The 21418-nt window shown below is 35.5% G+C and overlaps 1 protein-coding gene across 4 annotated transcripts in view; it reads left to right on the top strand.

Annotated features, from left to right (window-relative positions):
* Positions 1-19444, top strand: part of KIDINS220 (kinase D interacting substrate 220) — a 77414-nt gene extending 57970 nt beyond the window's left edge. Inside the window, exons 24-30 of one of the 4 annotated variants that reach the window (XM_039567838.1) lie at positions 503-729; positions 4786-4896; positions 5777-5833; positions 12059-12205; positions 13989-14087; positions 14931-15179; positions 17063-19444. In XM_039567838.1, the coding sequence (XP_039423772.1) occupies positions 503-729; positions 4786-4896; positions 5777-5833; positions 12059-12205; positions 13989-14087; positions 14931-15179; positions 17063-18331 (2159 nt within the window). In that variant the 3' untranslated portion in view covers positions 18332-19444. The remainder of the gene's footprint in view (positions 1-502; positions 730-4785; positions 4897-5776; positions 5834-12058; positions 12206-13988; positions 14088-14930; positions 15180-17062) is intronic. The other 3 variants (XM_039567839.1, XM_039567841.1, XM_039567842.1) reach the window with 3 other exon arrangements.
* The last annotated feature ends 1974 nt before the right edge of the window (positions 19445-21418 follow it).

The following is a 21418-nucleotide window of genomic DNA, read 5'->3' as shown; positions in this document are numbered from 1 at the left end:
TGCACCCCTGGCTGCACAATTACCTTGTCACACTCCCTGGGCTGAGGCTTGTTCGGGATCTTGGTTTCTTTGGCAACTCCCAGGTCTCCTTAGCACCTTCTCTGAGAGCACTTACAGCCCCTGGTGGATCAGAAGAGGCCTCTGTGTGCTGGGATTTGTTACTCTGCCATGGTACAGACCAGCCTTGAAGCAGCTTCTCTTGGAGAGTGACTGTTACATTCCTTTATGTCACATTTAAAAAAAAATCTAAATATTTAGAGACATGTAATATATTACATAAATTTATGTGATAAATCATCCTTTCTTAAAGACTCCTGTGTAGATGTGATCATCAAGAGAAATCAACCAAATCCAGCTGAAATTCGACATTCTTCTTGATGTTCTACTTGATGAGTTCTGATTGGAGTTAAATACACAAAAACATACTGTAATGGATTGGCAAACAAAACTTTTCCAGATATTTCAAGCAAAATCTTATTCTTGTTACCTATTTATTTTTCAGATGTTCGTGCTGCAAGAGATCAGATGAATATTGGAGGACTTCCTTATCCCACCTTGCCTTTACATGAGGCACCTGCTAGAGCAACATCTCTGTTCAGTCAGCCTTCCTCAGCTTGCTCTTCGACAACCTCTTTCAATGGGCCTTTCAATAGCGGAGTTTTGTCCCCACAGCCTCACAGCAGTTACTATAGTGGTATGACAGGACCTCAGCATCCATTTTACAATCGGGTAAATAATCGAGATCCAGTTAACATTCTTCTGATTTAATCTGGTAATACTGCAGATGTCATTTATTAAATATTAAAATGCCCATGCAAGTTTTATTTAGGAGTGGAGAAAAGTCCAAAAGTTGACAAATTTCTCAGTAGTGTTCAGTCGCTGTTGTCTGGGGAAGAAACATGGTAAATTTCATCAGAAAAACAAATTACAAAGGGGAAAAAAAATTTTGAGACACTTCTTAATAGTAGGATATTGCAGGGCGCTTTTTTTTTCTCTCTCTCTCTTTTTTTTTTTTTTTTTTTTTTTGGGTAAACTGCTCAGCTGTTCACATGCTCACACACATTGGGAGGGCTCCTGTCTTTTTTTGGTGACTTTTGGTATAACATACAGAAACTCAAGTGGGGAGCTACATTATAAGAATGTATGTCTGTCTTCCCTTTTGTCTCTGTTTTTAAAGTTATTTTGAGATCTTTTCCCTAAGCTGGTGTTGTACTAGTTTAAAGGAATTAACATGAATTGCATAAAACATACATTTTTGAACTATTTGTGGGCCTCGGAAAACATAGTCCTGGGAATGGCTCATGTGAAAATTGAATGGAGTGCTTTACTGCATAGTCAAATAGAGTTTAAACTTTTTGGTTTTGTGGGATGTATTCAGTATTTTTAAACTTTATTTTTCACTTTTTTTTTTTCTGCAGTACTATCATGAAAAAACCTCAGAGAGCTGATATAAGTCATAGCTTACTTCTATATACAGGAAATAGCCTCAGCTTTAAGTAGATTTGACTGTAGATAAACATATAACCTAGGAAGGTGAAATGTAAATTGAGTTATTCCTAAATCAGTGTTTGTTAACCAAGGCAAAAATATGTATATGTAAGCCAGAACTTTTTAAGTTTTCTATTTTAAAATTATTCTTGTATACCTCCAATACAGTGTCAGTATGCTGTTTTGTTGAAAATAACGGAAAATAACATATATTTTGAAGTAGTTCAACACTGATAAATGCTTGACACATGAATATTTGTGCTGATACTAACTCAGCTTAGTCCAAGTAGGTGTTTCATTTGAAGCCCTGTTTTTGTGTCTGTTTTGCTCTGTTTTGTGTTACTGTACATGACAAGGTTTAAAGTCAGGGGTGATAAACTGTTGAAACCTGTATGGGGGTTTTTTGCTCCAATAAGCATCAGAGAAACAATTATTGGTGAGTCATAAGCTGTTCTTATTCAATGAGTTTATTTGTTCATTTGTGTTAAGGCTTACAAGCATGCTTACTTTTTTGCCTGCTGAAGACTAAAATACTTCAATTTTGGCCTTTCTCTCTGGAATTTTATACTGCCCTTCTAAAGTGTGATTGTTTTTAGTGTGTCAATAAATACTGTCAGAGAACTGTATTCATTACTTTGGACTCATAAAGGTACTGTCATGGACACCACATACTGAGACGCTTTTAAAAGTAGAAAATTCATCCTGAAAAACTGTTTCCTTCAGCATTTTCAATCACATTTTATTTCTCAGGTTTTTGTAAAAATGGTGTTCACAAAAAAGAATAGCAACTGAAGAATAGACTCTCCCCAGGAGAAGTTTCCAAGAGAAGTCTTGGATACTTGTATGACAAAACACAATGGATTCAAATACTTCTGTGGAAATGGCTGGATTTTATTCAAAAACACCCTAAATTCTGGGTATTATGACCAGTAAATGGTTCCTGTCCTGTTGTCTTTAAGCATTCATTTATGCTTAAGAACAAAACCTTTGAGCTGTTGGGGAAAATGCTCTGTTTGTTTTTAGGAAATACTTTTTTTAAAAAAAATATGTATGTTTCTTCTTTTTTCTTTAGATACTTCTGTGTTATGGATCTGGAGCTTCCAGTGATGTAATCTATTAATTTTTGGTTTAAAACCCAGTTCTCCCTCTGGTTAGCTTTAAAGGGAAGATTATGGTCCCATTTAGAAGCTCTTCAATTTAGCACTCAGGCTCTCAGTATAGGGCTATGCTGGACATTTACTGTCTAATGGCCTAGCTAAAAGCTGAATTCAGGTTCAGCTTCTCAAAATTGCTGCTGTCATGGATCATTGTGGAGATGTTTCTTACAGGGAAGGTCGGAGCAGTAGGCAAGTCTAATTGGGATTTCCTGGGTGGAAACAAGAAATTATGGTATGTGAATACTTTTTTTTTGACAAAAGAGGAGAAGATTCTTTGGTATCTTGAAAAAATTGATGTTTTGCTACATCCATTGAGCTTTGTATGCTCTCTGCAGACTCTACACTGGTTTATGCCCAATGTATATTTCTATTGATCTCATGTTTTTGTGATACCTGTATTGTACTTCAAATGAAGGTGGAGTCTGTAAGGCCTAGCCTGTAATGGAGAATTAATCCCACAGTTGGGAAACAGTGGAGTAGCTGAAATGGGCTCAGGGGTTGATTAGAAATTATGAAAGAATTGTGGGATAATTGCCTTAGTGGGCAGATTTTTTCCATTGCTTTGTAGTTTGATGTCATGCAACCAGCAAGCTCCCTATGTGTTGCAGAGAAAAGGCTTTGCAGTGAGAGCCGGGCACTTGAATGCAGTTTGATCGCAAAGCATTTCATGCTTGGGGGTTTTCCACACAGTTTAAGCTGTTAGTGGAAAACTGAGGCATTAAATTATTCTGTGGTATTTTCTGGAAATTAATCTCTCTTTTAAAAAAAAGTTCGTATTATTTCTAGAATGTGCCTTATGACAGTGGAATAGTTTTAATTCAGTGAACTTTTCTGCATCATTTTATACTAGCCAAATAATACAGGGCAAAGGCTAGGTAACCAAGCTTTCCCATTTAGACTAATGGTTACAATGCTTATTGTGTAACTTCGCATGTTGGAAGAGCATATGAAATTTTTGTGGTAATTGTGTGAAAGTGTTCAGAGTCTACCTCTAGCAGCTAAGAATATGGAGCCATTTTTATTTTCCATAAAGTGCTTGAAGTCTAGCATATGCTGTCTACATAAGTGATATACTCAGAAATTAAACTCGAATTTCTCAGTTCATTTAGAGCTTCTGAATACAGAAGTTTTTAAGTCCTTATTGGCAAATCTAAAGTGAAATATTTCAACAATTTTACTTCTTCCTCATGGATTCTCCCTTGAGTCATAGAATTATTTACTCTATACTGAATTTCGTGTAGTAGACTAATCAGAATCTTGTCATGTGCAGAAACACAAATCAGATAATATGTTCTCTTGTGAAATATCTGGATAATACAATTTTGAAAACGCTACATATAGAAACATCAGAAATCAGTAATACAGCCATTGTTTTGAGATTTCTTTTAGGTTTTTATGGTGTTTTGTTGGTTTTTAGTTGTTGGTTTTTTTTTATTTTGGGAGGTTTATTAAGAAGTGGGTAGTGAGTTGAAAGCAATGAGTACTGTAATTCTGCTTTTCCTAAAGTTTAAATTAACACTGTCCCTTAAACTGGTATTTGTGTTGAACAACATGCATTAATGTATTTCCAACAAAACAAAGCTCAAATATTGCTGTTCATGCATTTATAAAATCTAGCATTTGTGGAAGCCCTCAGGTTGGGTGCCACAAATATGGGAAGTTATAGTGATGCTGTTACGTATCACACTTTTTGTTTATTTGCTACAGTTGTCTTGGCTATTATGAATGATTCGAAGTTTTACTGAGCATCTGATTTTGAATTTAGAAGGTCAGAGAGTGAAATTGCAAGAATTATCCTTAAATTATACTTATCCCATATTGAAAACAGATGTCAGAGTGTAGTTACCAAAACCATTCTGACTCTGTTCCTCCAGAAAACTGTACCAGAGCACCCAGAGGCTCAGAGGAAAAAAAGGGTCAGTTCCTGAGGGATTTTGAAGAACTCACTCCAGAGCTTTTGATTGAATTCTGTTCAATGGTTCAATGCAAAAAGTAAAGAAAGCTATTAGTAATTGCTCTTTTTTACTTTATGAAACTCAACTAGAGGATGTGTTTTGTTGTAATGATTTTTGTTTTATTATTACATTTTGATTTGTGTAATTGTTTGTCCCTTTTTTGTTACACTTTTTTTTTCCCATAGCCATTCTTTGCCCCATATCTTTACATGCCAAGGTATTACCCTGGCAGTTCTCATCTCATCTCACGTCCACCACTAAAAACGAGTTTGTCCAGAGATCAGAGCAATGGCCTAGTAAGTATTTTGAAGGGTAATTCAAATACTAACCTAGACAATAAATACAGTGAGTAATGAAAATGAAGGTTATTAATGATGATTCTCTGTTAGACAAGTATAAGCTTTATATTATAAATATTTTAAGCAAAGGTGTTATTAACATGTAATGTAAATGTATTTTGTTTTAACTTTAGAAATTCCTTACAGAGGAAAACCAATTCTAGCATCCATGTATAAAGGTTAGAGGAGAATGACCTGTGCTACTGGCAAAAAATATAGAAATGAAAATGCCAACTGTACTATAGTTCCAAAATAGATGTAGTGATATAAGAAAATAAGCGCTATTTGTAAACTTATGTTCAATTTTATTTTAATAATATGTCACAAATTCTTTGTATCTGGAGAAGATAGAATTGCATCCTTTAATGTTGTAAACAATGCTAGAAACTGAAAGGTCAAATTAAAATGTTAAAAGAAATGTGTTAAATATTTAAGTAAAACAAAATACATTTTATCCTAAGAGTTTTTGCAAGTACATATAATTCAACTTTACCCATTAGAAGAGCAAAACAAGCAGACTTTTCTAGCTTCCTATAGAATAATAAATTTCCTGTTTAACAGTATTTATTTTACTGACAGATGGCTGTTCAAATGGAATTATGAACTAAGGAAAGATAAAAAAGTAAAGCCTCACTTATCAGTCACTTTAATTCTAGGGTATTGATACAATGTGCAAGGCTGTTAAAAGGTGGTTAAAGCTTTAATCACTTAAAGAAAACAAATGTGTTTCTATCAAATTATGTATTATTATGAGATCATTCTCATTCACTGTTTACTTCATAACTTTTGTTGAGCCCTTGATCATTTTACCCAAACCATAATATTTTGTTGTTGTTAGGATGTTATCAAGGAAGATGCTGATGAGGGGCTTCCTTCACCCACAGACCCCTCAATGGTAAATGAGTAGTCATGTGGTGTGGAAATTTTAGCATCTCATTGCTTTTTCAGCAGTAATGAGTCTGCATTAATCGTAACTGCAGTTCACTAACACTGCATCAGTGGCTTTGGTGGGCAAATAGAGTAGTTGAAAACTAATGTAGTTCGTGAATGAATTTAAGAGCTAATATTTCACTTGTAAGATGTACTTTATTTTCCCCTGTAGTTTTCTCCTTGCCTTTCTCAGTAGCTGTGGTGAGCTTTCTGTAAAGTGTCGTGGTAGCTAAACAAAGTGTAGAATGACAGCTGGTCATTCAGTGTGTAAGTTTTAGAGGTAATTGTGTTTTTCTGCTTCAGTCAACTCTCTTGCCCAAACCCCTGCTTCTTTAGTTGGTGACATAAAGCTATTGCAGGTAACACTGTATAAGGCAACTTGGATAGAAATGGAAAAATAAAACATTGCAAGTCAAAAGCTTATTCTTGAGTCAGAATGTTAACAACTACCTTTTCCATGACTTGTTTTGTTTTATCCTAAGTATTTGTACAAAGATATCATCTTTGTGGTATGTGTTTTGACTCTAATTATGGTAATCATGATTTATACCAAAACAAAGAGGTTAATGTGACTGTCATGATTCTCTTAATATTTGCTGCCAGTCATTGTTGACATTGTTGACAGTAATAGTTGGATTGCATTTACTTTTTCTTCTAGTAAATCATTGCAAAAATGTCTTTCTACTGTTGTGCAATGAAAAAAAATCAAACCCCACACAGATTCTAAACTGTGTTTAACTGTACATAACTTTCACTGAGAAACCCTTATGTGCAGTGCAATGGAAAAGATACACTAAAGTTCCCTCTCCCATGTCATTTGCTACCTTGTGTGAAGGGATGACTTTGGAGTAATTTTTCCTTTGGAGATGCTGATGCCATCCTTGTGTTTGATTCCTTATCTCAGTATCCCATTCTTTTGCCAGACCTTTGAGATTTGTCAGTGCAAGGAGAATTAAGGACTTTCTCAAAAGTATTAGCATGATGGCTGAAGAGTGTGTGTCCCTATGAGAGTGAGAAGGGACACAAGTGGAAAATAGGATTTAGTCTTGGGGCAAAGTAGTGAATGAATTCCAGCAGCAGACCTGGAACTGGTTGCTCTTCTGCTTGCTGCTCTGAGTGTGTATGTTAAAGCACATTTAGGCTGCAGCTTCGAACAGCAATTTAAAAGACTCCTGTAAGTTAAATAACTTGTTGCCTCTGAGTAAGGAAATACAGGAATTAAAACATTAAAAAGAAACTCTCTTTGAGATAATGCTAATGGAGGATTTTGTTAGATCTGTTTTTTAATTTAATTTATTGTGAATCTCTGTAGTGCAGCATATCAGATCTTATACTTTTCTAAGACTTAGCAATATTTAACCTATGGTATAAATCTAAAACTTTGAATTTTTTTTTAAGTCTCTTGGGAAGTTGACAAGAAGGTTGTTAGTCAGGATATGATATGTGATGTCTTATCAGGGTTTCATGTACTTTAACCCACTTCTTTTGTCAACTTTATTGAATTTTCTATGGAAGGAAACAATATTATATTTGTGTTATGTGCCACAATTATCTGTAGATGATGGGTACAGTAATTTCATCCAGCTATTTAGGTAGCTCTTAATTGATGGGTTGTTGCTACTGTATAAATGATACAACTTATTAAATGGTTTGGTGCATGCAAAGTAATTAAATGAACTAAAAAACTGCACAAAGTAGTTAATGAACACAAAGATGTGTAATTGGTTTAGTGATTGAAAACAAGAGGAGCATGTAGAATCAAAATTGTCTTTCATGCTAAACTGGCAAGGAGCCAGAAATGTTTCAACTTCTGTGTAAAATAGAGAATAATCATTGTTTTGAATGTTTTGAGTCATAACAGGGTGAAAAAACAGGATTACTCAGGAGTATAATTTTTTTTCATACAGATCATCATTTTTGCTTATTGCATGAGTTGACAGAGTTGTGTGGAGGCTGTTATGTGATCTAGTTAAGGGTCTGCTGTTGTTGTCAGTCTGATGCTGGAGTGACCAAGTTCTGAAATTTCAGACCATCATCATTAGTGTCATAATATTTGTATAAGTCTAGGTTAGCTTCGTAGAAATCAGGAATTCATTGAGAATAGTCATCCTGTATCAAGAATTTTACTTCAGCCACCTTCTGTACTTAGATTGTGTTGCTGATGATAAAACTCATCTATCTCAGACCATTGTTTACTGTTCTTTGCTGAATGGATCAAAACGTAGATGTCGAACTGGTAAGTTGACCAAATGCCATCTATTTAGTTGTATCAGCATGAAGGTGTGTTGCAAATTCTAGGTTATCAGCTTGAATCACTAATGAAAATGGTCTTATGATGCTGGCCTTTGACATTTCTACTGGTTTTACTGTACAAATGCTTATTTCTGAATAACTTAAAAAACTTCTAGAGGGCCCTTTTGAAGAGTTTGTAGGTGGGTTGCAGTGTTATCAGTCATGAGATGGTAACACTTATCTGTCATAAACTTGGTTTTGTGCTTTAGTTTGCATTGTTAATTTTGACTTCTTAGGAAGGAGTTTGTTCCAATATAACTACTTTGTTTAAATACATTTTTTCATACTGCACTGAATATATAATCCCTTAAGATGTAGTATGTGTGCTTTGAATGAGAACTAACGTGGCCTAGAGCACGTAGTAAAGATAAACATACGGTACTTCTTAAGAAACTGGAAGTGCTTTTCAAAAGTTTGAGCATGAATGAGAATGTATGGCATGGGAGTTTTCTTAGGGATTTTTCAGTGCTTTTGTGTAGCTTTTTTGTGCTTTGAATATTTGTGCTTATAAGAAATAACTTTTCTATTCTGTGGATGGTGCTGGTTTGTTTTTGGGGCTTTTTCGGGGGTGGGGGGTGAGGGGAGTTGGCAGATTTGATACGTTTAGATAGGAGCTTCTTTAGGTAGAAGTTTGCAAGGTTATTTGAGGTACATTAGTGGTATAATGTGATCTTGAAATGGCAGGAGAATGTTTCATCAAAAGGAGGATTTTCTGTCAGAAACAATATAAAACCTTATGCAAAACAAAATATAGCAAGTGGTTTTTTTGCAAATGCAAAACAAAATAGTCTGCTCTTGAAAATAGTATTTGTATAGCATATCCTAAATGTATATTTTGAAGACCTATTTTAAAAGTTTCATCACATTATGAAAATATCCTGTGTCTGTCCTAACCCTGATTTCCTCTGTTTACTTCAAAGTGTGTTCTCTGTATGTTTGCCCTTTGTGATGTCACTTGAAGCTGTTGTTTCTTTTAATTGTGTTTTGTCCTTTTCTCAAAGCTGTGTAAGTCTGGGTTAGACAAAATCAGACAGGTACAGCTACTTTCTGTGAATTCTCATTCACTTGTTTCAGAGTCATTCCAAAAGCTATCATACTGGTGCTTCATGCTGGGCTGTCTGTAAACTAATGCTCATTACTAGCCTTGAGGTTTGTTTTGACAAACTGCTTTTAGCTTTTGCATGGCAAATACTTTTCAGACTAATGTTCTGTAAGCATTTCTAACAAAACCACTAAGGCTGAAAAATGTGTCAGTTTAAGTACAGTTTTAATTCACTTACATGATGACAATATCCCTAAAGCTATTTCATTACTTATTCTTCAGAGAGTGCTTTTCATAAAGAATGATTTGGATTAATGTGCATCTATTTCAAACAGTTCACACTTAAAAAAAAATAGTCTAAATATTTCAGCTTTTACATATCTTTTTTATACACTGAAAGCAATGTTTCTAAACTCAGTCTTAATGCATGCAGAAAGAATGGCTTGCTCTTGATTGTTAGAAAAATATTTTGATCTGTTGAATTAGAAGTGTTTAAAACTTTTCTTCATTTATTTCTGGATGTATCATAGATAATGTCTTTAATAGATTTTGAGAAAAAAGGCAATTGCTAACACATGTTGCTTAGGGATCATTTATTTTAGTAGTGCCACAATGTATTTGGCTATAACCGTTCCTTTTATTTTAATTGATAGGCAAAAAATAATTAAGATTTTAATTAACTTAGTATCTTGTCCTTGTTGATATATTATCTAACTCATGCCAATAGTAAATAGTGTGTTTATGAGGAAATAATGGATAAAGCTGGTATTCTGAAGAAAAACCCACAGTGATTTTTTAAAGAGGAAAATCAAATATGTTCATAAAAAAGTATATGATAAATAGATTATGGGTGAAGCTTCATTCTGTCATTTTCGTCATTTTAATGATTGGCTTATATCCTTGACGTGATACAGATTTTAGTTGTGCTAAAAATCAGACTAAATTAAGAGCTGAAATTTGTCCTTTAGATGCCTATATGATAACTAATTAGGTATTGTAGGCACCTAATTAGGGAGACATTGCAGATTCTGAAAAGTAGCTGTCTTGTCCTCAAAAGGAATACCAAGCACTAGTTTAAGGGCCTAGACTGGAGTGGAATTAAAATGTTTAATTTTTATGCAATAATTTAGGGTAGATTGCCTTCCCAGAAAATGAGATATATCTTTTGTTTGTTTATTATCCAGTTTACATAACATTAAAAGAATTATGAATGGTTAGAGAAACAAAAATTAGTGCCCCAGCTATTTCCAGGCAAGTGTGTTCAAAAGGTTCAAATTCCCCACAACCCCCCGTAGTGTTCCTGAATGAAGCTGATAGTTACACAGTTTAAAGTCCATTTCAAGGACATCTGGTGGAAAACTTTGAGGTAATTACATGTAATATCATCTAAACTTTGAAACTCAGAGTGGCTTGGGTGGGGAGTGTGCCTAGCTCCCCAGATCAGGATATCTTTGATCATAAGTCAGAAATAACTCTGAGGTAGTAGATAATGGGGTTTTGGATTGCTGTCTTGGAATGACTAGTTGAATAAATTCTTTGTAAATATCCTGGTTTAGATAATTCAGATAAGGTTAATGGCATTCTCTGTGATAACCCTTGGTTTTCATAAGCAATATATTGGGATCTAGTAATTTATATTAATTCTGAAATATTAAACAATTTAGACATAATTAAATAAAAATGGGGGACAATATTGCAACTCTAAAACCAGCCTTCATTGGTAATTTGAGGAATATAATAAAACTTGATTAGCTGAACTCTGGATAGTCAAAATGCACTTTTACATCTCAGGGTTTATGCATGCAATGATGACCTCTGATGCTTTAGAAGCTCTTTTGCATGCTCCCAAAATGAGCTGTTTGGTGCACAGTCTACAATGCTGAACCCAAAACTTCATGTTCAGAAAAAAGGGAGGATGCAACCTCCCTCACAGGTGGAGAGCATACAAATATTTTCTAACTGATAGAACTGATTCTGATTTTGCTTTTAGGAATTTGGAATCACTGATGTTACTGTGCACAGGTTCCCATCCAGGGGAAACGTGGTTTTTTTAAGAACCCACCTTAATATACTGTCTACCTGCAGATACGTTTCTTTTAGTTTTCCACCCTTCCTTTGAAATTCCCAGAAGCTGGCAACATTAACAGGACAACTTTTGTGTTACAGAGCTGAATTATAAATAATTTCTACCTCAATCATGCCTAAGTTTGAGGTACATCAAGCATCCTCGTAGTATCTTGTAGAGCATTTGCAGTGCTGCTGTTTCTGTGCTATGGTACACAGCCCCTTAGCTGATCTTGCATAAATAGAGCTGAAGGAACCTCTGGAAAATGAACAGATACTGTTAAAATTACCCATTTAATCCAAGTAGTTGAGGAGTTATCTTTGTTTTGAGTATCTTTGAGTTTTAGGTCATCTTTGTCTGATAATAAAGCAGCAGTTTTTAAGACAGAAAAATCTAGGTTGTATCTGCATTATTTGAGAAAAAACTCAAACATCCCAAAACCAAACTAACAACTAAAGTTAGGGGAAAACTTGTGGGTGAAACTGCATTGCAAATTGATTAACTCGTACTTAATATTTCTGATTTTTATGTTTCTTTTCTTAAAATTATGTAATTTGTCATAAAGGCAGGACTCAAGATGCTGGTTTTTTTCTCCTATAAATACATATAATGACTGTTCTCCAGTATATAGATATTCTGATAGTAATTAAAAATGCCTGTGCAATCTTATTCTCATCTCTTAATTTTAAAATGTAGTTGAACACAGTTTGATTTGTATTAGTGTGTATTGTGAACTTCTGGGTGTACTGAATATTTGAACAAGTCTTACGTGGACATTTTCTCACTTGCAGGGAGCAGGAGCAGGCACAGGGTCAGCTGCAGGAGTATTGCATGTATCTCTGAGCACAATGAGTGTGGAAGCTGTCTGTGAGAAGCTAAAGCAGATAGATGGTCTGGACCAGAGCATGCTACCTCAGTATTCTGCAACTATAAAAAAGGTATCAGCTGAATTTCATTAATGTATTTAGTTCCTAAACATGGAAATACACAAGGAGTGGGAAATATTTAGTTGCCTCTTTTCTTGAAAATGTGTATTTAAATACATCATATGTTAAAGTAACATCCTGAGTTCTGTGCATGACAAGTTTGGAGGACATTTTAATACAGCTATTTAATTTTCAGAGAAAATGTGCTCTGTTGGAAAGGACAAACAGTCAGAAATATAAATGCTGGTGAGACTGGTTATTCTGAGAAAAGCAAGAAAAATGTTTTCAAAATTGCCATGTGTAATAAATAAATAAAAAGTGTTGCAAATGTATTCTATATCTAGGTAGCAATATCCCTTTCTTTTTTCTCTGTGAAAAATTGGCACATCTCTCCTGTTGTAAATGAGTGGTGAAGATGGTTCCATTACTTTATCACAGTCCACATCTATTTGCTTCGGAAGAAGGTCACTGTATGTTTTTCTGCCTCTCCTCTTTTCTGTGAAAGATACATTAATGCAGAAATTTTTTTTGCTCTTTAACTTTTTTTTCACTGTTCTGTGTGCTATTTTACAAAGAAAGAAGGGGAAAATATGAAGGTTGTCATTAGTCAGTGTTTTTGCTGAGCTCGCTTTGTCCTGGAACCTATCGTATCTTGAATAATACAGGAAGGATGTTGATTCAAGGATTAAGAGACAGGTTTATCATAGGAAGCTTCAGTGAAGTTACTTAAAACAAGATGTAGGATGTTAGATTGCAGGTCATTAAGTGAAGCTGCAAAATATTTCAGTTGCTTCTGTTGCTCCAGAGTGCAAAAAGAATGTGCTCATCAGTTATCTCTAATGAGATTCCTCTTATTTATATTCTTGCTTTTCTTAGAAGGGATATCAAAGAAGAATGAAAATGGCTCAGCCTGGTCTTTTTCCTGGTTTGACTAAGACCATCTGCTGGGATATGGGAACAAAACCATTGAGATCCCTCAGTATAAGCAGTGGTCTGAACTTGGGTCTTCTGTTTTCTGGCAGCTCTCCTAAGACATGGTTCCTCTTTTACATTCTGTCCATACACTGATACATGGTATAAAGAGAAATACTTCTCATTGTTATGTAATGAAAATGGTTCTGTGTTGAATTTGGTGCTTTTGGAAGTTAAGCGCTGTATAAACATTCTGAATGTAAGGACTCATCTTTCTAGAATATAGATGTTGTTTAAGCACTTCTTGTTTATCTCTGATTGATGATGAACATTAGAAGGAAGTCTAATCTTCTGTCCCAACATATTTCTAATGATGGGAGGAATGTAAGCCTGTTTTATGCAGAGAGGGAACTTAATGGAGGTAGTACTTGATCTTAGATGCCTCAAGCCAGGGGTCAGACGCTGCCTGGGACTTCTTTGTCTGATTATCTTCAAATGCTTGGGTGTCATTTGTGTTCTGAGTTGGAGCAATTTAAGCAGATTAATGTGGCTTATTGTTCCTGAAATTTTCCACCACTTATGTGTTGTTTCCTTATGTCGGTTTATAGAATACAATCATATTGCCTTTCATATACACATTTTTAATGGGTTTAATATTTCCATTTTTTTCCATGACACACAGGTGTTTCTCGTTCATCAGCAACCGTCACTAAATATACTTCTATAAAAACACATGGTTATTACATAGAAGTGGACTTAAGAGTGACTTTGGGAAATTTCACTAGTAGTCTGCATCCAGCTTTACCTCTATCTTTTTAGTCTGTTACTGCCATGCCTTGAGTCTTGTATCCATAATTTACATTATTTAGTTTTATTGTTTTAGGCAAATATAAATGGCCGTGTCTTGGCTCAGTGCAACATTGATGAACTGAAAAAAGAAATGAATATGAATTTTGGTGACTGGCACCTGTTCAGGAGCATGGTAAGACTTTCTGTTCAGTGTTCAGGTCATCATAAATTAGTCTTTTTCCATATGAATCTTTTTTTCTTTCTGGTTGCTTTCTTGTTGTCATCATCTTTAAGTTTGTAAGTATTGTCTTAAAGCATGCATGCATCTGCTGTTTTGTTACTTTGTCTTTTTACCTTAAGCACTAATGAATAACTGGTTGCCTATGGATTTGCATCTTAATGGGTTGTGAACTCTGAGGTTTTGCCTCCTTTTTTTGTGGGATCCGTTTTTTCCTGTGTGGCTTCCCTTTCCAAATTTGCCTACTTTAATGAAATGGTCAGAACTTAACTCTTTCTGAAATCTCTGTCCTACTGTTGAAGTTAGTCAGGGAATTCAAAGTATGTGTAATAATAAGTGCAAGGAACTGGGCAGCCAGCCTGTGTTACAGTGAGGGTTACGCATTGCAGAGAACTGAGTTTTCTCTTAAGTATTTTTAGACTTGCCGGTTTTCTTTCTTGAAATAACAGTATGTCTCTCAACTGTAAGGCAGTCTTGAAAACACTGAGAATTACATGATGAGATTTATTGTTAGATACAAAGTGTTTGGTTTTTCTTTAAAATTTGTAATTTATCACTTACTAGTTTTACAAGAATTTATGTATTTTTTGGCATAGGAGTTCTTTCAAGGATCTGAGTAGTAACAACAATTAAATTATTTTTCTTTGTACTTTTCCATGGTCAAAACTGCATACACATGTACACTTTTACAGCTGTGAATTCCTCATTCCTATTTTTAATGGAATTCTTGTTTATCAATTTTGAGAACTTCTTCTATTTATGTAATTACGTTTAAACTGTCTCTCTTTGTGTGTTAAGATACTTGAAATGAGAAATTCAGAAAATCAGGCTGCTCAGGAAGATCCTCGTGGAGCAACGGAGCACGTTACAGCTGCCATTCCTCACAGTGACCTTACTCGCCGTCCTGGCCATAACACCGAGCTGCCTCACACTGAGCTGACAGGTCTTGCAGGTCAAGCTCCCTACACGCTGAACTTCAGCTTTGAAGAGCTCAACACAATTGGTCTTGATGAAGCTCCTCCACGCCATAGTAACTTAAGTTGGCAGGTATTTAATAGAGAAATGTATTCTGCTTGCTTACCTGTATGGAAAAGAGGTTTTTTCCAGTCTTGGATACAGACAGGTCAAGAAATAAGTCTCTGGGACAGTTCAGATGCTTTCAGTCCTCAGTCTTGGTAAAGCCTAGTTCTGTAGAGATGTAAACTCTAACCGTACTCTGAGTTGAAGTCTTCAGTCTTTGCCATCTGAAAACTATTCATCTGTTCCAGTAATCACTCTTCATGACAAAGAAACTAAAGCTATCATGCTTTTCTCATCTAGCCTAGGGTGGTGTCCTCCAAGGCTTCTGTATTTTTGTAGTATTCAGGCTTTGTGTATGAAATATTTTCGCTATGTGCTAACCAGAGGTTAGCCCATTCAACAGATATATTTGTTAGGTTTTTGATAGTGGACAACTACACTGCTCCATGACATCAGAACCTTGTCCTTACAATGCATAACCTATTCATAGGTTCCAGAACTGACATCCTTCTCTAACTATGGTTTCTGCCAAAGGCTGTGGTCAGTTTTATTCTGCATCTTATGAGACCACCTGAAGTGTTGGATTTTCATTTGTCTGTCTTTAAGAAATAAGACAAATCAGTTGGGGGCTAAATAGTGGTTAGAATTTAAAAAAACCCCGCCCAACTCAGTGGGGTGAACCCTTTTCATCTCTGAAAGTAAATTAAAAAATCTTGAAGGTGCAACAAAATAAAAAGACACCCCAAATTCGTAACTATAGGTGATACTTTTAATAATCAACATTGTCCGTGAAAGTGGGTTTGGGGTATATATCCCAGAGATAGATTTCTATCTCATATACTTCTGAATGTCTGCATGCATACTTGTGTATGTTTGTAGGATACTGCTTACCCTTACTGCCCATTTCCACAGAGTATCGATGTATGTTTTTTCTAGACCAAAGTGGCATTACACACATTTATTGTATTTGAATAAACAGTGCTTCTCATGCCCATAATAGTTATCTGAAGTTGAATCAAAGGAATGAGAAAGGTAGTTTGTCCTTAAGAAAATTCACCTGTTAGAATTTTTTTAGTCAATACTGATTAGTATTGCTGCTTCTTTGTTTTGGTGAGTTGACCCTGGCAGGATGCCGGGTGCTCGCCAAAGCTTCTTTATCACTGGCCTCCTAAGCTGGGCAGGGGAGAGGAAATATAATGGAAGGATTGTACAATGAGATAAGGGCAGGGAGAGGTAACTCAACAGTGACCATCACTGGCAAAAGAGACTCCACTTGGGGAAATCAGTTTAATTTATTACCAATCAAATCAGAGTAGGGTAATGAGAAATAAAACCAAATTCTAAAAGCAGACATGGGGGCAGAGAGAATTATGTTTGTCAGAAAACTGATTTTTCTGAAATCAGATATATGCAATGGAATTTTGCCAGGATATATTGAAGTATGTAGGGTAGGGGTCTTTTAAAAATGTTTTTGAGAGATGTTCAACATTTAGATGAATTCTTGCTGTCTTTCTAATATAAAATGCTAATTTTGTAAATGTGTGAAATGTATTAGAAAAGCCCATCTTGACATACAAATTAAGTTTTTATAATTATATACTCAAAAGAGTTAGCCTCAAATGCACTGGAAAAAATGCTTGTTTTGTGGAAATTTTCCATTATGGAGACCAACAATAAGAAAACTTTTTAAGTTTTGTGTGTGTACGTGAGATTGCATAGAAGTGATTATAATAAACATATTTTAATGACAGCGCTTACAATTTCACTTGCATAATCTTATTTGCAGCAATGAAAAGAATAATTTAAGTACATATTTAATGCTCTGAGTTATTTCGTTTAAGAAGATCGATGAAAGTAAAAATAAATAGTTCATTTAACTGTTACCTTTCTCTCTTCTTTTTTTTTTCCAGTCACAAACTCGTAGAACTCCAAGTCTTTCAAGTCTTAACTCTCAAGATTCTAGTATTGAAATATCAAAGCTTACTGACAAGGTGCAGGCAGAGTACAGAGATGCATACAGAGAGTATATTGCTCAAATGTCACAGTTAGAAGGAGGTGCCAATTCTACCACAGTAAGTGGGAGGTCCTCCCCTCATAGCTCAAGTGCTTTCTATATGGGCCAGAGCACCTCGGGGGGCTCCTTGCACTCCAGTGCAGAGCAGGAAAAAGGAAAAGATGGTGAACAGAAACAAGATGATGGAAGAAAGTCCTTTTTGCTGAAGAGGAATGATGTTGATTACAGTACTTCAGGTGTTTCTACTAACGATGCGTCTCCTTTGGATCCTATTACTGAAGAAGATGAAAAATCAGATCAGTCTGGTTCCAAGCTTCTCCCAGGAAAGAAGTCTTCAGAAAGAACAAGTATTTTCCAGGCTGCAGATTTAAAGCTTAAGGGAGTTACTCTCCGGTATCAGAAACTTCCCAGTGATGAAGATGAGTCAGGAACTGAAGAATCAGATAATACTCCACTTCTTAAGGAAGGTAAAGATAAGAAAACAGATATCAAAATAGAGAAGCAGCCCAAATCTCCAGAACATGGTTCTGAACCTATTAGAACCTTCATCAAAGCAAAGGAGTATTTGACAGATGCCCTTTTGGATAAGAAAGATTCGTCTGACTCTGGTGTAAGATCCAACGAAAGTTCTCCAAATCATTCCCTCCACAATGAAGGAGCAGATGATTCACAACTTGAAAAGGCAAATCTCATTGAGCTTGAAGATGACAGTCACAGTGCAAAAAGAGGAATTCCACACAGCCTTAGTGGCCTTCAAGATCCAGCTGTGGTTCGCATGTCTATTTGCTCAGAAGATAAGAAAAGCCCTTCTGAAAGCAGCCTGATAGCAAGTAGCCCCGAAGAGAGCTGGCCAGCCTGCCAGAAAGTCTATAATTTAAACAGAACCCCTAGTACAGTCACCTTAAATAACAACAGTGCTCCAAGCAATCGAGCTAATCAAAATTTTGAAGAAATACAAGGTATCAGAGATCCAGCTCAAATTATCCTGCAGCCTGGCTCGGGTTCCAATTCAACTGCAGTTCAGAATGAGAACCTGAAGACCGTTGCTCACAAGCGAGGCCAGCGTTCGAGTTACACCAGGCTTTCCAAAGATTCATCAGAGCTCCACACTGTTGCAGCCTCAGAGGGGGCTGGTTTTGGAGAAGAGAGAGAGAGTATCCTGTGAAAAGCAGCCCGGTTAAAAAAGAGTATGCCCATGAATTGTAGCTTGGAATTCCTTGTCAGTTGGTGGTTACATTAAGCTCTGTAGTTCAAGCTTTTAATATTGTAAAAGAAGGCCTAGATTATTTTCAGTCATTTTCTCTGAAAGGAAGAGTAATTTTTACAAGAAGCAAACTACTTCAGACCTTCCCCACATATAAAAGTGGTAATTGTCAGCATGGAAAATCAGTTCTTTGTTAAAACACTATGCAAAGATTTGATCAGGGGCAGATTTTACAGAAGTATGGTTTAATTATGAAAAGTACAATGTGATTTTGTTTTCTATTGGGATACTCTAAACATTCCATTAATTCTCCATACTTGCAAGTAAAGTTAATACTGTCCTTCCTTGCCATTTGATGTACAAGATGCCAGAACATTGAATATCACAACCTATGACACCCTTACCAAACTTTGCATTAATTTGTGAATTAATGTGTGCAAGATAAATTACATATGTTGAAATTTGAGTGTTAAGGTACTTGTTCGGCTATATGTATGCTTTTGCTCTCTGTATGTTCAGTAGTTATTGTTGAATTTGTGAACTTTGGGTAGAGTGGTGATAAGGTTTGTAAGGAACATTGTCTTGATGTGTCACTGGAACTGGCAGTTATTTATAAGGTAATACCTTATCATTGACTTCGTGGATCCATTATTTATTATAGATATGCAATTTTGCAGTCACTAAATAGATGGTCTCAGTAGATGCAACCACCACATTAAAATATTGTAAGGATAAAGTATGAATATGATGTTTGAATTTATGAAGCATTTGTGGCTGTGTGTGGTTTTTCCTTGGTACGGTGTTATCATTTGGTTATGGAAAGAAAAATAAGCAGTGTTTGCCATTTTAAAACTAATGCATACTTTTTGGAATCTTGTCAAAGCTGTACTCCAGATTCTTTATTTCTGGAGTACAGTGTTTGAAGATTTTTTTTTTTATCATCTAAGTAATGTACCCAAATGATGTTATAGCAAGTACTTGTACTGACCAGTGAAATCTGCATGGTTTTGAGAAAGAATTGTTCAAGCTAGAGTCTGCTAGTAGAAAGAAAATAAAAAATAAATTGGCATGTTGGGCTTGTGTCCAAATTTCTTTTTAGTTGCAGTATTTTGTTTCTTCACTTGATAAAAATGTTAAACCCATGTTGTTATGGTTAATGTACTTCATGGATTCAGTTTTTTAAAATGCATTAAAACAATATAATTATTAATACTAAATAAACATCAAGTATAAAAATACATTTGATGAATGAAATTGCCAAAGCAGATGTTTCTAGATGAAGTGCTGTGAGCTGCAGAGAGGTGGCCACCTCGAACTAGTCCAGAGCAGTATTCCTGCTGTTTGTGGTAGTCACATGTGCTGGTAGCTCTGCACAGCTTTGCTTGTGTCCCAGTGCATCTCCAACCAATGCTTCCCAAGGGACCTTGTGGTCTTGGCCTTTGTTTTCCAAATCAAGAGGATGCATTTCTGTGCCAGAGTCAACAGAAAAACTGTCTTTATCTGGGATCTCTGTTTTTTCATTCCATGGATGTCTTATACTTAGAGGGCTGGAGATGTGATCTGTCCATTTCTGGTTTTGGTTGGTGTGTTATGTGGTTGAATTAAAATTTACTCATCAGAGTGTCAGAGAAGTACTGGAAACTTGTGTGCACTATTAGATTAATAGTTCAGTCAAAAAGCCTCCCAAAACAAAGTAAGAAGCCCCCAAAGCCTGTGTAGCTTAATGATAGTTTGCCAAATCTCTGGGAACAGTTTATTGGGTTGAGTTCTTAATCTTAAAAATAAAGAGTACATTACTCTGCTTTCAGACATATTTGGGATGTAAAAGCTTTTGACAGAAAGGTACTTATAATCATTGTTCTGTTAGAGAAGACAAGTGTAGCCTTCTTCATTTAGACATACAGTACTGACAAAAGATAACCAATTATTTTGAATAATTTTGTCTTAAGTCCTCCAAACAGATGAATGACAGATTTTCATATGGTTTTGAGGTATTTTTCTTCCTGAAAGTTTTATCCCTCAAGTCTTCATAAAAGTACCAACGTTGGGATGAAAGAGGTGGTTGAGTGGAAAACTTCTCAGTGTTTCTGTCTTGTGTTTGCTAATACCAGTGTAATTGCTTACCATCACTAGGAAGCAATAGTTACAAGGAAAGTGTGTGTGTAAGATGGCTCAGGACTTAATGCTGTTCTCCCTTTGGGTATGTTGATCCATGTCGCACATGGGATGTGGGTACCTAAAGTCATTTCAGTTCCAAACAGTGGTTCAGTCAGTTCAGTTTCATGGACTGCTCTAACTGCATTATATGGTAGTGCAGGGTGTACTTTATATCATCAAATTGACTTGTTATTTAATGCCTTCCTAGCAAAGTTCCTAGAATTGGCAAATATGATTGCTTCATAGCCAGTTTAAGAACAGCATGCCATAAAAGCTGGCTTTTAACAGGACAGTAAATATACTGACTCTCAGAATCTACTTGCATAAAAATAACTAGGCAGAGTGAATTTTTCTTTTAAATTTTTTTTATACAGGTGTTCATAAGCTAACAGAAGAAACTGTGGTAATATAATAAAGGGAGAGAGGAGAAAACAAAGAAAGAAATGGAGTACTTAATACAACACAGTAGTAAGTGTCCTTTAGTATGTAACAGAAATGTATGCTAGTTTAATGTTTTTTTTACATGTAGAATATAACAGAATAACATTTGCAAGAAATAAAAATACCCTGCAGTTTCCTAGCTGAAACTTGGTTTTTTCCTCTACCACAGTTTCTATGGCTACTTGCTTGCATAGTTGCACAATTTTTCAAGTTAAGAAACCATAAACAATTTTCAGTGTTGAAATATTAAATGTTAGCTCTGTGACTTGTGGGAATCATGGAACCCAAGAGTTGCATGAAAAATTGAAATCAATGAAAAGTATAAAACAGTAAGACAACTGCAAACATTTCTGGTACTCGCTACTTTGCAGAACTCTTGTAATGATAGTTTATGTATCCACTCTAATTTTAGATGGCTGAACATACAGGAACTTGAAACCATGACTACTT

This window comes from Corvus cornix, chromosome 3 (genome assembly GCF_000738735.6).
Source record: "Corvus cornix cornix isolate S_Up_H32 chromosome 3, ASM73873v5, whole genome shotgun sequence".
Taxonomy (NCBI): Eukaryota; Metazoa; Chordata; class Aves; order Passeriformes; family Corvidae; genus Corvus; species Corvus cornix.
The sequence above is the reverse complement of the archived record's forward strand: the minus strand, read 5'-3'. Positions and strand labels throughout refer to the sequence as shown.